The sequence below is a fragment of the Pleurodeles waltl genome, chromosome 8, assembly GCF_031143425.1.
Source record: "Pleurodeles waltl isolate 20211129_DDA chromosome 8, aPleWal1.hap1.20221129, whole genome shotgun sequence".
Classification (NCBI taxonomy): Eukaryota; Metazoa; Chordata; class Amphibia; order Caudata; family Salamandridae; genus Pleurodeles; species Pleurodeles waltl.
In genome coordinates, this window is record NC_090447.1 from 19,541,446 (window position 1) to 19,559,108 (window position 17,663).

Genomic DNA, 17,663 nt, shown 5'->3' on the forward strand with positions numbered 1-17,663 from the left:
GCCCCCCTCCATGGGATTTTTATGCAATGGGGACCACCACCTCCCCTGGGCTCTTGTCAATTATACTTCTGGGCCTTGCAGACCCTCCGGGCCCTGGGGACAACCACCTCCCCGGGCCACAATGTAAAAAATACATGGGCAGGCAGCACAGAATCCCCCCTAGGCCCCAGGGACCACCACCTCACCGGGGCCAATTATATTTTTGAAAAACAGGGATGGGGGGCCAGCCCGTGAAAACAGAAGGAAAGGGGCCACTTGTCCTCCCTCCTGGAGCCATTAATGGTCATGGGGACTATCACCCCCCCCCCAGGTCCAGCTACTGCTATGTCTCAGGGTCCCCACCCCCATGACATAGCTGTTTGCTCTGACTTGGCAGAAGCTTTGACAGCTCCCACCAAGTCAGAGCAAACACTCTGCTTCCAGCGGATGAAGGTATTGCTCCTGCATTCAGGGAGCTGCATTTCTGCAGGAGGTGGGAAGCTGGCTGGGACCCTGGAGGCCTTGAGGCTACCCTCACAGTCGTGAATGGAGCAGAAAGAGGCAGAATAAAGGTCAGAAACTAGGAAAAAGAGGCAAGATAAAGGTGAGAAAGGGACAGAAAGAGTCACAATAAAGATCACTGATAAGCAGAAAGAGGAAAAATAACAATGAGAAAGGAGCAGAAAGAGACAGAATAAAGGTCAGAAATGAGCAGAAGGTGGCACACCAAATGTCATTAACAGGCAGAGAGCTGCAAAATAAAGGTGAGAAACTAGCAGAAAGAGACAAATAAAGTTCAGAAATGAGCAGAAAGAGGCAGAACAAAGGTCAGTAACAAACAGAACGCAGCAAAATAATGGTGAGAAATTAGCAGAAGGAGGCAGAATAAAGGTCAGAGACTGACAGAAGGAGGTCGAATAGAGGTCAGCAATGAACAGAAAGAGGAAAAAAAATGTGAGAAACTAAATAAAAGGCAGAATAAGGGTAAGAAATGAGCAGAACAAGGCAGAATAAGGGTAAGATATGAGCAGAACGAGGAATATTAAAGTTCAGCAATGAGCAGAAAGAGGCAAAACAAAGGTCGGCAATGAGCAAAAAGAGGCAAAATAAAGGTTAGCAATGAGCAGAAAGAGGCAAAATAAAGGTGAAAAACAAACAGAAAGAAGCAGAACAGAAGTAAGAAATGAGAAGAAAGAGGCAAAATAGATGTAAAAAATGAGCAGAAAGAATGTAAAATAAAGGTCAGAAACAAGCAGCAAGAGGCAAAATAAAGGTCAGAAACAATCAGTAAGAGGAAGAATAAAGGTCAGAAGGGAGCAGAAAGAGGCAAAATAGAGGTCAGAAATGAGCAGAAAGAGGCAAAGTAAAGGTCAGGAGGAAGCAGAAAGAGGCAAAATAACAGGCAGAATGAGCACAAAGATGAAAACTAAAAGGCAGAACAAGCGGAAAGAAGCAAAATAGAGGGCAGAAGCAAGCAGAGAAGAGGCAGAAAATGAGAAGAGAAGGCACAAAGCCGAAGGCAGCAGAGGGCAGCAAAATGCAGGCAAGCTGGACAGGAGGACCTCTCACAGGGGTAGCTGGCATAAGGACCTGCTCCCGTGCCCCCCCTACTTTTTTGTACTGTGTACCCACTGACAGATCTACACATACACTCACACACCCTCTCACAGGCCCACTGACACACCCACTCAGAGATCCAACCAAATACTATCGCACAGTCTCACAGACCCACTAAGAGACTCAGGCACACACTCACAGATCCAGTCAGAGACTCACACACCCACTGACTGACCCACTCACTCACTCGCCCACTCACAGACCCACTCAAAGATGCACACATCAACTCACATACCCACTCAGACACTCATGCACCCACTCACTCACTCACTCAGAGACTCATCCATCCACTCACAGACTTTCAATGACACTCATGCACCCACTTCCAGACCCACTCAGACACTAATGCACCCAGTCAAAGGTTCACACAGGCACTCATACACCCACTGACACAGCCATGTACTCACCCATACAGTCATTCACCCACCCACTCACAGCCACTCATACACCCAGAAAAACACTCACACACCCACTCAGAGACCCATACAGTCACTCACACACCCACTCAACTACCTACACAGCCACTCGCACACCACTCTGAAAGGTTACAGGTTACTGTTCGGAAATACATTTTTTCTTTTTAAATGTTGAAATGCACTAAAAAGAAGCAAAGGATGTTATAGTTACAAATTAGAATTAAAAAAACATTAGAAATTCACTGAAGAAACCAAAGGTTACAGGGACATTATAGTTAGGCTCAGATTTCACTTGTACAAAACCAGTGAAATTCAGCAGTTATAGTAACCTGAACTAGCTATAACTTCCGTCGCCACAATGCACTGCTTAGGACCTCACTTATTACATCATTCATGACATGGTCAATGACATTACTGATGGAATCATCCAGTGAGTGTAATTGTGTCCTAAAAGTTTCTGAGAGTTAAAAATTTACTAAGCTACTGCATATGTTAAATCGCTTTTCTTTTTGTACTAATGATGAGTCATACTGTCCCTAATATAGGTTATCTGAGTGGCACTGTGACTGTCTGTCTCAGTGTGGGAGTGGATGTCTGAACGGCTGAATGGGTATGGGAGTGGGTGTGTGAGTGGCTGTATGGATAGGTGGGTGTGTATGTTAGTGTTTGTATTGGTGGCTGGGTGAGTGGCTCAATGGGTGGATCAGTGTGTGTGTGTGTGGCTGTATGGGTGACCAGGTGGTTGTGTGAATGGTTCTATGAGTGAGTGACTGGTTGTATAAGTGGATGAATGGATGAGTGGCTGGTTGACTGGATGTATGGGTAAGTGGGTGTGTGAGTGGCAGTTTTGCACAGTAAGTATTTGTGTGAATAGCTGTATAGCTGAGTGAGTGGACATGTGAGTGATTGTATTGATGTGTGAATGGGTATGTAAGTGGTTTTGTGGAAGAGTGAATGGATGTGTGAGTGGTTGTATGGATGAATGAGTAGCTCTGTTAGCAGCTGTATGGGTGAGTGAGGGAGTGAGTGACTATGTGAGTGGCTGTATTGCTGAGTAGTTTTTGCCATATGTTTCCTGAGTTCTCCTGACGAGAATCTGTAGAATTACGTATCTTCTCTACTATAGAATCATTTGACACCAAGGATGTTTTAACATCAGGAAAAAAAATTTGTAGCTTTGTAAAATCCTGAAACTTTCAACTGCTTAGAAAACCTCAATCCTTCCTATGTGATAATGATAACAAATGTTTGTTTGCTCATAAACATTCTTTAAGATTACTTGAGTGCCATGTTTGCTCTCAAATCCATCTTGAGCCTTTAGAAATATCATAATGGAGGCAAGGATATTGCAAATACCCTAAAAGGTTGGGAACACACCCAAATTTACTATAGATGTCTTGTGTGTCATTTTGCAAACAATATAGTATGTAATAATTTCATAGTGAGCATGGAGTTGACAAATAGTAAACACTCTTCACAGTTGTCTTCACAGTTTGCTTGTTGTTATGGATTAGATAAATGTCAAGTTGATGTTTCTTTTTGTTGAAAGTAAATCTTATTAAATTCTAATAGATCAGCCATTCAGCGGTAACCTCCATCCTGAGGGACAAGTTACAGTTCCCATCCTTCCTACGCACCATCTCCGGCAGCGCTCTCACGAATATTGCCCTGGCACGTTTAATGGGGCACTTTGGTTGGACATGGGTGGGATTGATCATTTCTGATGATGAGATCGGTTTGCAGGGAGGTCAAGCCATACGGATGGGAATCGAAGCAGATGGTGGCTGTGTGGCTTTCGTGGAGAGGATTCACCTGCGGTACTCCAAGGAGAGGGTGCTCCAAGTGGCTGAAATAATACAAAGACATTCAGTGAAGACAATTATAGTTCACAGTGCTGAGCTTCATGTGAAGGTGTTATTGGAAATTCTTTATGAGCATAATCTTAGTAGAAAGATCTGGGTATTCTCAACATCATTTGGTATGTCTCCTGGATTCTTTGCAGGCAAAGCCTGGAAAATATTAAATGGGGCTTTAGTTCTTAAACCTTACACAGGCAGCATGCCAGGGTTCCAAGGGTTTCTTCACCACCTCAATCCGAGCATGACTCCTGGTGATATTTTTATCAGGCTTTTCTGGGAGAAAGCCTTCACGTGTACATGGCTAGAGGACAAAGAGAACAGTACCAACCTCATGGAGTCAGTTGGTAAACCTGGAATGGAGTCGGTACCTTGCTCCCCAGACAGTTTGATGGATGAAATGGCCATATCTTTATTTGAGCTGAATGATTTGAGCTATACATACCACAGTTACATAGCAGTGTTTGCCATCGCTCACTCATTAAACTTTTTCCTTTCCTGCACAATTGAACAAGGACCTTTCAACAAGGAAGTCTGTGCTGATATAAATGACATCCGACCATGGAAGGTAACACAATCAAATGTCTCACATGAAATACGATGACCCTAAAATATGAGATGTAACCATGTTCTAGAACAGATTTGTCAGGTGTATATTGGGATTGTAGAATTCAAGGTAAGTAGCTTAATTTGCCTAGTGATGGCAAGATTGGACAAGACATAAACTATATCTTCTATTATATTCATCCATTTTCTGTGACATTATATTCACATTTTATGGGTAAGTATAATTGTGATTCATGGTAAACCAATCTAAAGTGGGGAACATGTTACTATTTAAAGCTTCCTTGCTGCTTTTATATCTCTATTGGACTAAACCAACCAAGCCTCCTTATTGTTCACAAGTTTGCAAACAATACCCTGGGTCCTCTGAAAGCTGTCACTCTCACATTACCTTTCCACTGCCTGTTCATTGTCGTCCTTCGGTGTTTAATGCTTTCTGTGTGTTCCACTGGGCGATCCTTATAAAAAAAGCTGACCCACATCTCATTCCTGGAAGTAGCTGCAGAACAAAAGCAAGACTTCTCATCCTAAAACACAAAATTCTTGATTGAGTCTAGTCTACGTCAGGAGATAACTAACAAAGAACCTCATCACCCTTATCCTCCTATTGCCTGATGACTGACTAGCTCCTGCCTCCACTACCTTATTTGCTGGTGCACCTGCACCACTAGCCTTTTCCATAATTGCAAAGTGTATGATCTAGAAAAGCTAGACACCACGACATAGAATTAAACTCCACTGCACTCACACATAGAATAAAAAAGTCAATCCACCTAGCACTGCAGCTGGTGCCAATAAAAATCAATCTCCAGCCCAACGAGGAGACTTAGGGGCATATTTATCAAATTTACAAGCACAAAGCAAGCTGTGCTGGGTGAAAGGGATACGGCAGCAATGTGCCATCTTTAACATTATATGACACATCCCTGCTCTCTGCCTGCGCGGCACACTATCTGCTGCCTGGGTTACAGGCAGGATTGTTTTTGGGCGGGAAGGGGCACCTTCCTGCACAGAAATAATCCTCAGAAGCATTTCCCTCTTTCTATGTGGGCTGCAGAATGCATTAGGAGAAATTACCATATTTCTCCTAGTAACACCTCCTCTGGGGAGACGCAGCATTTTGACGCATTTCCAAGTCTACCAATAATGGTAAATCTAGGAAAGCAACAAAACACATGGGTGGATGGGTGGAAACACCCATGCTCGAACCATGTAACACCTCCCTAGGCAGAGTAATGCAAGGCAGCGACTTGCGCTACCTTGCGTTACTACGCATTTGCTAAGCGACGCAGGGCTACGCAAGGTGTAAAGAAAAGAAAGGATATAAATATTTGCATGACATAGTACAATGTAGTCGTTATATGGGGTAATTGTAGGCTCATAACATCAGAATTTCTTCATTTTTATGTTGAAGCTCTTATAAATATAAAAGTCAATTTCAAATCTCTTTTAACGCTTTTTTAACTTTTTTAATTCATATGAATATATTTTTACTTGTAAGTTAATGCTTCTTCCTAATGGTTATGCAGTTTTAGACTATTACTTATGTAACTTTGGACCTGATTTAAATGTTGGCAGAGAGGTTAATGTGTCACAACAGTTAGGGATATTCTGTCCCCCGAATTCTAAATATCATTGTTTCCTATGGTATTTAGATTTTGGCAGACGAGATATCCATCACCGTTGCGCGGTGGGGGCTGCCCGGGGCTGTATGTTTAATTACGGGGAAGGGAAGACCTAGCTCCCGTCCGTGAGCCATTATATGCCCAAGGCAGCCCACCCCCGGGACCACATTTCATAAGGGGAGACTTGCCTGGCCCCTATACCTGAGGCACCCTAGGCCCAGGGGGGGGCCACACTTGGGGCTGAAATGTCCTTGAAAGGGGAGTGGAGGTACATGCCCCACTCCTTGAGCCTTCTAAGGGGCTAGTGACTCCATCCCCGGGGCCGCTTACCTTAATTAATTGGGAGAGTTACAGTGCATCCTCCCTCTCTGAGTCATTATAGTCTCTAGGGAGCCCACTCCCAGGGCCGAAACATCCAAGAAAGGGAGCAGCCATGGGACTTCTGAGCCTTGAATAGGTCCTGGGGACCCTGCCCCCAGGGCCATTATCGTCTGGGACTAGTTCACTTGCTGTAACCTGGGGAGCCCACCTCCTGTACATAGCAGGTTCCCTGCCTGCACCAGCTCTGGGAGGGAAACTTGTGTTTGCTCCTGCCTGGCGGTAACATTTTTGAAACTCCCACCAAACGGGTGTGCGCAGTAGTTTTTGGGTGAGAATTGACCCCTCTGCGGAGACCACTCTCTTGGATGGCAAGTATTTGTAGTAGAGAGTGTGGATGGACTGGTCTCTCCACTGAGACAATTTTCTTGAATGACATGTGTACATTGGAGTGGGTAGTGAGGGGCTACCTTCTCCACTTGGACCTCTTTCCAAGGTCATTAGAGTGAAGAGTAATCTCTGATAAGCAACTAGCATCCCCTTAAGACTGCTTTCCACAGTGACAAATATGCATACTTGGGTGTATTCAGAGATTTCCTACTGATTTCTACTTTTCAAGCACCTGCAAGAGTCTTACAAAATTGTAACTTTTTTTCAAAAAATATTTTTCATTTTTTCATCACAGTACTTATGCCTTACAGTCCTCCTTTCAATACCTATGGGGGGGATATGCATTTCTCCTAATAGAGTGTATTGAGAATTTACTTTTTTTTCCATCACAGTAAGTGCCTTACAAGACCTCTTGAGAAAACCTTAGGTGGACAGATGTCTTTCTCCTGCCTCCTTATATAGCTTTTTAGTTCATTATTACAACACCACACATTTTTCACAGTAAACAGTAATGGCGGCCTTTTAATTTCTTAACCTCCACGAGCCAGCCAATCAGATTGCTCCCTCCCACAGGAGCAGGAAAGCTGACCGGTAAACACGCCTCTTGACCAATCACAGGGCTTAATTTGTTTGGGACTCTTGAGAGCCTCTCACGGACCCAACCATCCAAATATTTTTAAACCTTAATTTCTCAAAAACTACTGAACGAATTTACACTAAATCCCAAAAACCACAAAAAAGTTCTTTATATCATGTATCTCGCACTATGGCCCAAATTTAAGAAAAAATTGGCGCATCACATATGATGTGTCACTTTTTCTGTGCCTCCCTACCAGCACCTACCAGCACCATCGTTGCAAAGTATTTATTTATATGATATATATATATATATCATATGGTATATGATTTATCATCAAATTTTTGATGCTATTGTGGTGCTTTTCTACACTAGCATCAAAAGTGCACGGAAGCCCATAGGTTTCTGTGAGAGCGTTATTTTAATGCCTGCTCTGAGGTGTTGCCCTTTGTTACCTCTATCATCCTAAGCTGCTAGAACACTTCTAATCTACTAATAAGGGCTAACTGGACCTGGCTCAAGGTGTAAGTACCACAAGGTACCCACTATAAGCCAGGACAGCTTCCTACATTGGTGGTGCAGCGGTAGGATAAGTAATTGTAACTGCTTTACGACTTTGTCATTGGTGCATTTCATAAGAAAAACATATACCAAATACTTCAGAATATACACATTGACCTGAACAGTTTAGCTTTCCTTCTCTAAAACGTTCTACAAAGTTTCTGAAAAGTTTCTGCAAACTTTTTAAAGTTTTCAAAAGTTTAGAAAAGTTTTTCTCTGTTCTTTCAAAAGTTCCAAAAACGTTTTTCTCTCTCTGTCCTAAACCTTTTTCTATCATGTCTGCAGTAGAGCTTACTCCCACAGTTGTCCAGGCAACTTATGGGAGTCTACACTTTAAAAGTTTGAGGGGTCTCTGAATTGAAAGAGGTTTAGAAATTGGAAAGAATCCTACAAAAGATCTTCTCCTCAGCCTTCTCCTAGAAAGTGACCAGTCTGGCCCATCCCAGGCCCAGGAGGTAGAGGAGGGGGGTACCCAGTCAGACTCAGAGGAGTCCCCTGAGGTTGCTGGGGAGGGTTCTTCCAAGGACCTGTCAGATAGCAGGCCACCTAGTGACACTGGTAGTGGGAGGGGGTCACACATTAGTAGGGCACCTTTCACTCGTAAATGCCAGGTTACTATGGTCCAGTCAGTTAGGGACAGGTCCAACTCTGCCAATTCCCACATAACGTCTGTGTCTCACAATTCCCAAGACTCCCACCCTGAGGATAACTTAATGGAAAGGGAACTCAGAAAGCTGAGGTTGGAATATGCCAGGCTGAAGCTTAAGCAGCAGCAGCTGGCCTTAGACAGGAAATCTCTGGATGTGGAAAGGGAAAGGCAAAGGTTGGGGTTAGTTCCCCACGGTGACAGCAGCAGTGTTTTTGATAATAATCCTGTTAGGGAGCAAGATTCCAGAAACCTGCATAGGATAGTCCCCACTTACAAGGAGGGGGATGACATTAACACGTGGTTTGCTGCACTTGAGAGGGCCTGTATGGTACAGTTGGTCCCTCAAAGGCAGTGGGCTGCTATCTTGTGGCTATCTTTCACTGGGTAGGGATAGGCTCCTTATTGTCAGAGAAAGTGATGCTAATAACTACAAAGTTTTGAAAGATGCACTCTTGGATGTATTTGGCTTAACCACTGAACAATACAGGATTAAGTTTAGAGACACCAGAAAAGAGTCCTCTCAAGACTGGACAAACTTTGTAGACTGTTCAGTGAAGGCCTTGGAGGGTTGGTTACATAGCAGTAAGGTAACTGACTATGAAAGGCTGTATAATCTAATCCTGAGAGAGCATATTTTGAACAATTGTGTGTCTAATGTGTTGCATCAGTACTTGGTAGACTCAGATCTGACCTCTCCCCAAGAATTGGGAAAGAAGGCAGACAAATGGGTCAGTTCAAGAGTGAACAGAAAAGTTCATACAGAAGGTGACAAGGATGGCAAGAAGAAAGATGGTGAGAAATCTCAGGATAAGCATGGGGATAATGGTAAAACTAAAGATCCTTCTTCAAATCCTAAACACATCTTTAGGGGGTAGGGATAAATCAACTTCTTCCTCTTCTACACAACCCACACACATTAAAAAACCTTGGTGCTATGTGTGTAAAAATAAAGGCCATAGGCCAGGGGATAAGTCCTGCCCAGGTAAACCCCCTGAGCCTACCACCACTAATACATCAAACTCTAGTGCCCCTAGCAGTAGTGGTAACAGTGGTAGGACTGCTGGCAACAGTCAAAATAAGGGTGTAGTTGGGTTTACTTTTGGGTCCATCATAGAAATTGGGGTAGTCAGTCCCAAGACAGTTTCTGTCACACCTGGTGGCATTGGCCTTACCACACTGGCTGCTTGTCCCCTTACAATGGATAAGTGCAGGCAGACAGTTTCAATAAATGGTGTTGAGGCCCAGTTCTACAGGGACACAGGTGCCAGTATCACTTTGGTGACTGAAAAACTAGTGTCTCCTGCACAGCACATCATTGGACAACAGTACAAGATTATTGATGTCCATAACTCCACTAAGTTCCTGCCCTTAGCTATAATTCAGTTTAGTTGGGGTGGAGTTACTGGCCCTAAGCAGGTGGCAGTATCACCTAGTGTACCTGTAGACTGTCTCTTAGGTAATGACCTAGAGGACTCAGGTTGGGCTGAGGTAGAGTTTAATACCCATGCAGCCATGCTGGGTATCACTGAGGAATTACTTCCTCTCATTTCAGCTGAAATGAAAAAGCAAAGGAGAGAAAAAGGCCTGAAAACTCAGGATCCTTCTCCAACAACAGGTGAAAAGGGCATCAAGTATCCCCTACCCACCCTGCCATTCAGGATACCATTCCTGTGGTGGGAAAAACCTCTCCTGGGGTGGCACCTGTACCAAGGGAACCATCACCTGGCACAGCTGTACTCCCTGAGACAGAGGTACCTCTCTGTGGGATAACTAAAATTGGTGAGAAAAAGTGCACCATTGTAGTTAACATGGAGCATCCCTTCAACCCTCCCAGAGAAACTTTAGTGCAGCAACCCTGCACTACCTCACAACACTTAGGACAGCAGCCCTGCCCTAGGGTGGAGCTCATAGGACAGCACCCCTGCCCTGCTCCAACTCAAGAAAAACTGCATCCTTGTTCTCTCTTACAGCCATATGGACAACGTTTTTGCCCAGCTATAGCTCTATTGAGACAGGATCCCTGTCTGGCATTCTCATCACTTGATATAGGTCCAGTGGACAATTCCCACTTAAACATACTAATAGGAACTCTAAGAATATAACTTCACATTGTTGGCAAGCTAAAAAACTTCAAACAGGGTGGTTTACACCCCCACAGGGAAGTAACCATATAGTGGATGATAAAGGGAGTAACCATCTATTGCAGAGCTACTCTCCAATTATCACCACTTAGCCAATAATAATAATAACTCAACTGGCCAAGGTTAGCCTTATTGTCCTTCGTTTGGGGGCGGGGTTGTTTAGGAAGGTAGCCTCTTTCTAGCCTTGTTACCCCCACTTTTGGCCTGTTTGTGAGTATATGTCAGGGTGTTTTTAATGTCTCACTGGGATCCTGCTAGCCAGGGCCCAGTGCTCATAGTGAAAACCCTATGTTGTCAGTATGTTTGATATGTGTCACTGGGATCCTGCTAGCCAGGACCCCAGTGCTCAAGTGCTCATAAGTTTGTGGCCTATATGTGTCCCCTGTGTGGTGCCTAACTGTATCACTGAGGATCTGCCAACCAGAACCTCAGTGTTTATGCTCTCTCTGCTTTTAAAATTGTCACTGCAGGCTAGTGACTAATTTTACTCATTCTGATTGGCACACAGGAACACCCTTATAATTCCCTGGTATATGGTACCCTGGTACCCAGGGTATTGGGGTTCCAGGAGATCCCTATGGGCTGCAGCCTTTCTTTTGCCACTCATAGGGAGCTCAGACAATTCTTACACAGTACTGCCACTGCAGCCTGAGTGAAAAAACGTCCACGTTATTTCAGAGCCATTTTACACTGCACTTAAGTAACTTATAAGTCACCTATATGTCTAACCCTCACTTAGTGAAGGTAAGGTGGAACGTTACTTAGTGTGAGGGCACCCTGGCACCAGCCAAGGTGCCCCCACATTGTTCAGGGCAATTTCCCCAGACTTTGTGAGTGCGGGGACACCATTATATGTGTGCACTACATATAGGTCAATACCTATAAGTAGCGTCACCATGGTAACTCTGAACATGGTCATGTAACATGTCTAGGATCATAGAATTGTCCCCCAATACAATTCTGGTAATGGGGGGACAATTCCATGCATCCCCGGGGCTCCAGCATAGAGCCAAACTAACTCTCTGGGGTTTTCTCTGCAGCTACTGCTGCTGCCAACCCTCAGGCAGGTTTCTGCCCCCCTGGGGCCTGGGCAGCCCAGTCCCAAGAAGGCAGAGCAAGGGATTTCCTCTGAGAGAGGGTGTTACACCCTCTCTCTCTGGAAATAGGTGTTAAGGGCCTGAGAGGAGTAGCCTCTCCTGGCCTCTGGAAATGATTTGAAGGGCACAGATGGTGCCCTCCTTTCATAAACCAGTCTACACCGGTTCAAGGATCCCCCCAGCCCTGCTCTGGCGCAAAACTGGACAAAGGAAAGGGGAGTGACCACTCCCCTGACCAGCAACTCCCCAGGGGAGGTGCCCAGAGCTCCCCCAGTGTGTCCCAGACCTCTGCCATCTTGAATGCAGAGGTGGGAGGGCACAATAGAGACCTCTGAGTGGCCAGTGCTAGTAGGTGACAGCAGAGCCCCCTCCTGATAGGTGCTTACCTCTCTCTGTAGCCAATCCTCCTCTGAGGGTTATTTAGGGTCTCTCCCGTGGGTTTCTCGTCAGATAACGAATACAGAGTTCCTCCGCACTTCCCTCTTCGACTTCTGACAAGGATCGACCGCTGACTGCTTCAGGATGACTGCAAAACCGCAACAAAGTAGCAAGAAGACTACCAGCAACATTGTAGCTCCTCAACCTGCCAACTTTCTCGACTGTTTCCTGGTGGTGCATGCTCTGAGGGGTGTCTGCCTTCACCCTGCACTGGAATCCAAGAAGAAATCTCCCGTGGGTCGACGGAATCTTCCCCCTGCCAACGTAGGCACCAAACTTCTGCATCACCAGTCCTCTGGGTCCCCTCTCATCTTGACGAGCATGGTCCCTGGAACATGGGAGCTGGATAGTCCAGTGGCCCTTCTGTCCAAATTTGGTGGAGGTAAGTCCTTGCCTCCCCCGCCAGACAGTAATCCTGTGTACTGCGGGAACTGCAGCTGCTAGGGCTTCTGTGCACTTTTGCAAGACCTCCTTCGTGCACAGCCTCGCCCAGGTCCCCAGCACTCAGTCCTGCATTGTCCAACCCGCTGAGCTGGACTCCGACTTCGTGGGACTCTCTTTTGTTGTACTGAATCGACCGTCGTGCTCAGATCTTCTGAATGCCTGTTCAGGTGCTTCTGCAGGAGCTGCCTGCTTCTGCGTGGGCTCTCTGTATTGCTGAGTGCCCCCTCTATCTCCTCTTCCAAGGGGTGACCTCCTGGTCCTTCCTGGGCCCTGGCAGCACCCAAAACCTTCAACCGTGATTCTTGCAGCTAGCATGGCTTGTTTGCGGTCTTTCTGCATGGAAACAACTCTGCATTCTCCAGCACGTTGTGAGACATCTTCTGACCAAAGGAGAAGTTCCTGGCACCTTCTCTTGTTGCAGAATCTTCAGCCTCTTCCACCCGGAGGCAGCCCTTTTGCACCTTCACCCGGGGTTTAGTGGGCTCCTTCCCCCCCTGGACACTTGCGTGACTCTTGGACTTGGTCCCCTTCCTTTGCAGGTCCTCAGGTCCAGGAATCCGTCTTCAGTGCTTTGCAGTCAGTTGTTGTCTTTGCAGAATCCCCTATCTCGACTTTACTGTCTTTCTGGGGTAGTAGGGTAACTTTACTCCTACTTTTCAGGGTCTTGGGGTGGGGTATCTTGGACACCCTTAGTGTTTTCTTACACTCCCAGCGACCCTCTACACACTACACTAGGCCTGGGGTCCATTTGTGGTTCGCATTCCAGTTTTGGAGTATATGGTTTGTGTTGCCCCTATTGTCTCCAATTGCATTCTATTGTGTTCTCCAGTGTTTGCACTACTTTTCTAACTGTTTACTTACCTGATTTTGGTTTGTGTGTATATTTTGTGTATATTACTTACCTCCTAAGGGAGTATATCCTCTGAGATACTTATGGCATATTGTCACTAAAATAAAGTACCTTTATTTTTAGAAACTCTGAGTATTGTGTTTTCTTGTGATATAGTGCTAAGTGACATACGTGGTATAGTAGGAGCTTTGCATGTCTCCTAGTTCAGCCTAAGATGCTCTGCTATAGCTACCTTATATCAGCCTAAGCTGCTAGAACACTTCTAATCTACTAATAAGGGATAACTGGACCTGGCACAAGGTGTAAGTACCACAAGGTACCCACTATAAGGCGGGCCAGCCTCCTACACCTTGGACACGACAATGGTGCAATAATAATTCATCATTTAAATACCTTACCATTTGTCAATTCATACTCATTAAAACACTTTTTGTGTGTTTATGGTTTTCTAGTTAAAACGGGAGCATGTGTGGGGTTAAGTTACTCCTGATACTCTCCTTTTGTGTTTCAATTCATAGTCATTAACATAAACAAAGGACAACAGCTGACTGGGATACACTGTTTTGGAATAGGCAAATGTCCCATTGAAACGTATGTATTGCTGTAAGTGCTTCATATAGGAAAAAATCATATTGCACAGGTAATCAGCGAACAAGGTTGTTTTAACATTTTACTTCACAATCATTGTGCTCATACAAATTTTACATTCTATATGATCTTACCCTTTTTGACATCCCAAGTGGGATTAGACTAATGAAATCATAAAGTCTCATTACAGCACCAAATGGTGTACAAGCCCATTGAAGCACGCAAATGCAATTAAGCATCATCAATACAATTGCCCCTCAAGTGGGTTGCATACTATTCTGATACCTGTTCGTCATATCACTCTAGTGGGTAATTCAAACCGTCAGGAAATGTCCTTCCTTGTGCACAAATATCTCTCTCACTATATACATATTTATATAGCAATTAAGATGTTAGAGTTATTTCAAGTAACTATAACTTGTGCACTAAGGTAACTATAACTGGTGCCCCCGCCATGCACAGTTATCTCATCAATAATTTTACTGCAAATGTTACAGTGACATTACCAATGGTGTTATGAAAGAAAGTTGTCATTCGTGATGTCATATCTGTGGGGATAGAAGTGCTGCATTTCGGTTGCAAGACATTCATACATACCACTGTGATTCGGTATTAGAAGGGTTGCCCTCAACACGCCCCTTCCTCACAGCGAATCCCACACCCTAATTGGGAGTCGGTAACAGGTTAACAAATTGCTATTTATGCTTGGGATATGTGAAATGCCTTTTTGCATTTGCAAATAGGCAGATTCACAGAATCAGCCCAATTGCAACTTTGAAAAAGGCATCATACATGTGGTCCTTGGTTCCAAAGAACTCTTTTGAACACAGCTTGTTTACAGGTTGGTAGGCCATGGACCAGTATCAGCTAATGTTTTGTTGCCTTACTCCCTCTTCCCTTGCATAGCTGGAAAGATTACACCCCACCATTTTCAAAGTTCAGCTGCCACCACTGGATGTTATTCGGTATTAAAAGAATTATTATCTGTGTATCCTTCCTCTCGAGGAACAGTGGTTCCATTTATCGTCAAAGTGCAGTTTAAATGTCACATTGTAACAAATGATCAAACTGAAAAAGTGTTTTTGATCTTTTGTAGTAATTATGTAGAAGCTTTAACATAGAATATCATTACATCAAGATACAGAGGGTTCAGATCCGGGTCAGAGCGAAGGTACCAGTGGTGTGACATCACATAATAATAGACTCCCTCAATATCCTCTGTTCTCTGAAGATACATCTTGAGGCAAACGTAATAACAGTAATTAAAGATGCATGCTTGTATTTATTGTGACTTATAATTAAAAGGCCATATCTAATCACAATACAGTAATTACTATCTATCTTAGGAGCAATTATGTATCATCCTTGGAGTGATGTCTTGGAGTGGCATGTCACCCTCTGTTCAGATAACACCTGGGTCCTTGAAGGAGTATTTGGGCCACCATATAACCCTTGATCCGGTGAGGGCACCAGTCATATGGCAGCATTGCACTCTGTGGCTAGCAATTCAAACAGCCTGGTATCAGAAGGTGAAAAGGTATGCCTTACAGTGTCACTACAGAGAAAGGCTGCCAGGCATCACAGCCAATTAAATCCCAAGAATAAATAATTAAGCTTTGAACCACTTTAATACTTTGGAGGAACATTTTGTGATTTTCTGCCAGGGAGCCCTCTGCATATTTCTGCTGATTTTCGGCCTTCGGTCTTAGACCTGCAGTGATTTTCAAACTCTGCCCTGTGGCAGGTCTTAGAAAAGAGCTACCTCATGCAGCCTGCCAGACACTACCTTTGGAAGCTGCAAGCCTCCCAGGAGAAGAGCTTATTAAGCTCATCCTCTAGGCACTACACATGAAATTAAACCCATAATTGTTGTCTCTGATCCTTTATCTAAAAAAATCTCTCAACAGAAGCCTTGGAGTCCTCCAGAGCAACAATGGTCCTCTTTCCCTGCATGGTGTTTTTCCTCCTCTGCTCTGTGGGTAAGGGCACCCAGAACCCTCCATGTGACCTTCATGTCTGGAAGCAGGACTCCTACTCCAGGGATGGGGATATCATCATCGGGGGATCCTTCGTCATTCAGTCAACATTCGTCTCCTCAGAGCCAACATTTCATGAGGAACCTCAACTAGTAACCTGTGAAGGGTAAGAGAATAATGTGTCCTGTGTCATTTAATGCCCTGTCAGACAGTATTCTTTTCAGTTTTTTAGGATTCTACTATAGGTCAACAGGTGTATATCATATACAAATTTCCCATCTCACTGTATGTCATATATAATAGAATTGACATTTCCATCTCTAATATCTCACATATATCATGATAACAGACCAGAACAATATAGCACTATAAATGCACAAGTCACTATTCTCCACTCCACCCACCAGGATTCAGTTCTTTTTCTGGTTACACACACACATACATCTGCAGTGCTGCAATTAACCTTAATTCTAATTGAATCTGTTGCAGAGAAGGTGCTTTCTGCAGACTCACAAATTTCTCTCACGGCTTTCTTCCTGACTTCCTAATTTTGTTTACCACCATCATCGACCACATGCGTCCTCCTTACAAGATGCTGGGAAGATGATGGGGAAGTTAACCAAAGTTGCTCTGCTGCATTGCATGAAAGGGAGAGTGCAAAGCATCATCATATCTACTACAATATGGTGCTGTTTTTCTCTCCACCTGTGCTGATGTTCTTCAAGCCTGCCTTACACTTTGTACGCACCCTTGCACCATAGTGGCCTGTCTACTATTGTTAGTTGATAGAGCTTAGAGTCAGAATGTATGGGTAATTGGATGAAAATGCTTATGTGCCACCCATGGTTCTCCAGCTTGATGCAAAGTAGCACAAAGTTGCACATTGCTTTCATTTCAGTTTACTTTCCAGTGCTGTAAAGTAAATCCCAATTCTACATTGTGACACAAGCCTGGTGCAAAGTGTTAGTATATCTGACCCTTAGAATGTTTGTTTGGAAGACTTCCACAACAGCACTGGTCTGCTTTCCTGTTTATTCCAAACTACCCCTCGTAAGGTCTTTCAGAGCTCCACGCATGTGAGTTAATGATTTATCCTAATCCCTAGATATTGATCTTTTTAAACTAACCCCAGATATTCATCCTGCTCTTGCAGACATACCAGTGCTGCCCATTTCCAAAATCAATCTCCTTGTCCCTTCCCTCATCTCGTTACTAATCAATTGTTTAGTACATTTTGCTAGGGCCTCAATCCAGTACGGACAAGAGAGTGTGGAGCATCATTCACTTCCATCAGGAGTCAACAGGCATACAGTATAATGGAAATGTTCTCACTCCACTGTCTTTATGAATGCCATTTCAAGGATCAACACATTGTGATGATAGAGTATGCTGAAAGCTAATTGTGAATAGCAGAGTAGGGGCCAGATGTAGGAAGCATTTTGCATGGCGCAAACTGCAAAAATCGCAGTTTGCGCCATGCAAAAACGCGCATCGCGATGCACATTCCCATTTTGCGAGTCGGTACCGACTTGCAAAATGGGAATGAGAGTCGCAAAGAGGAAGGGGTGTTCCCTTCC

General features: G+C 44.3%; 1 protein-coding gene across 1 annotated transcript in view; it reads left to right on the forward strand.

Moving 5' to 3' along the window:
* Positions 1 to 1,098: 1,098 nt before the first annotated feature.
* LOC138249311 (vomeronasal type-2 receptor 26-like) overlaps positions 1,099 to 17,663 on the forward strand; it is a 133,540-nt gene continuing 116,975 nt past the window's right edge. The window contains exons 1-3 of the mRNA XM_069203269.1: positions 1,099 to 1,155; positions 3,585 to 4,436; positions 16,137 to 16,252. Coding sequence (XP_069059370.1) covers positions 1,099 to 1,155; positions 3,585 to 4,436; positions 16,137 to 16,252 — 1,025 coding nt within the window. The remainder of the gene's footprint in view (positions 1,156 to 3,584; positions 4,437 to 16,136; positions 16,253 to 17,663) is intronic.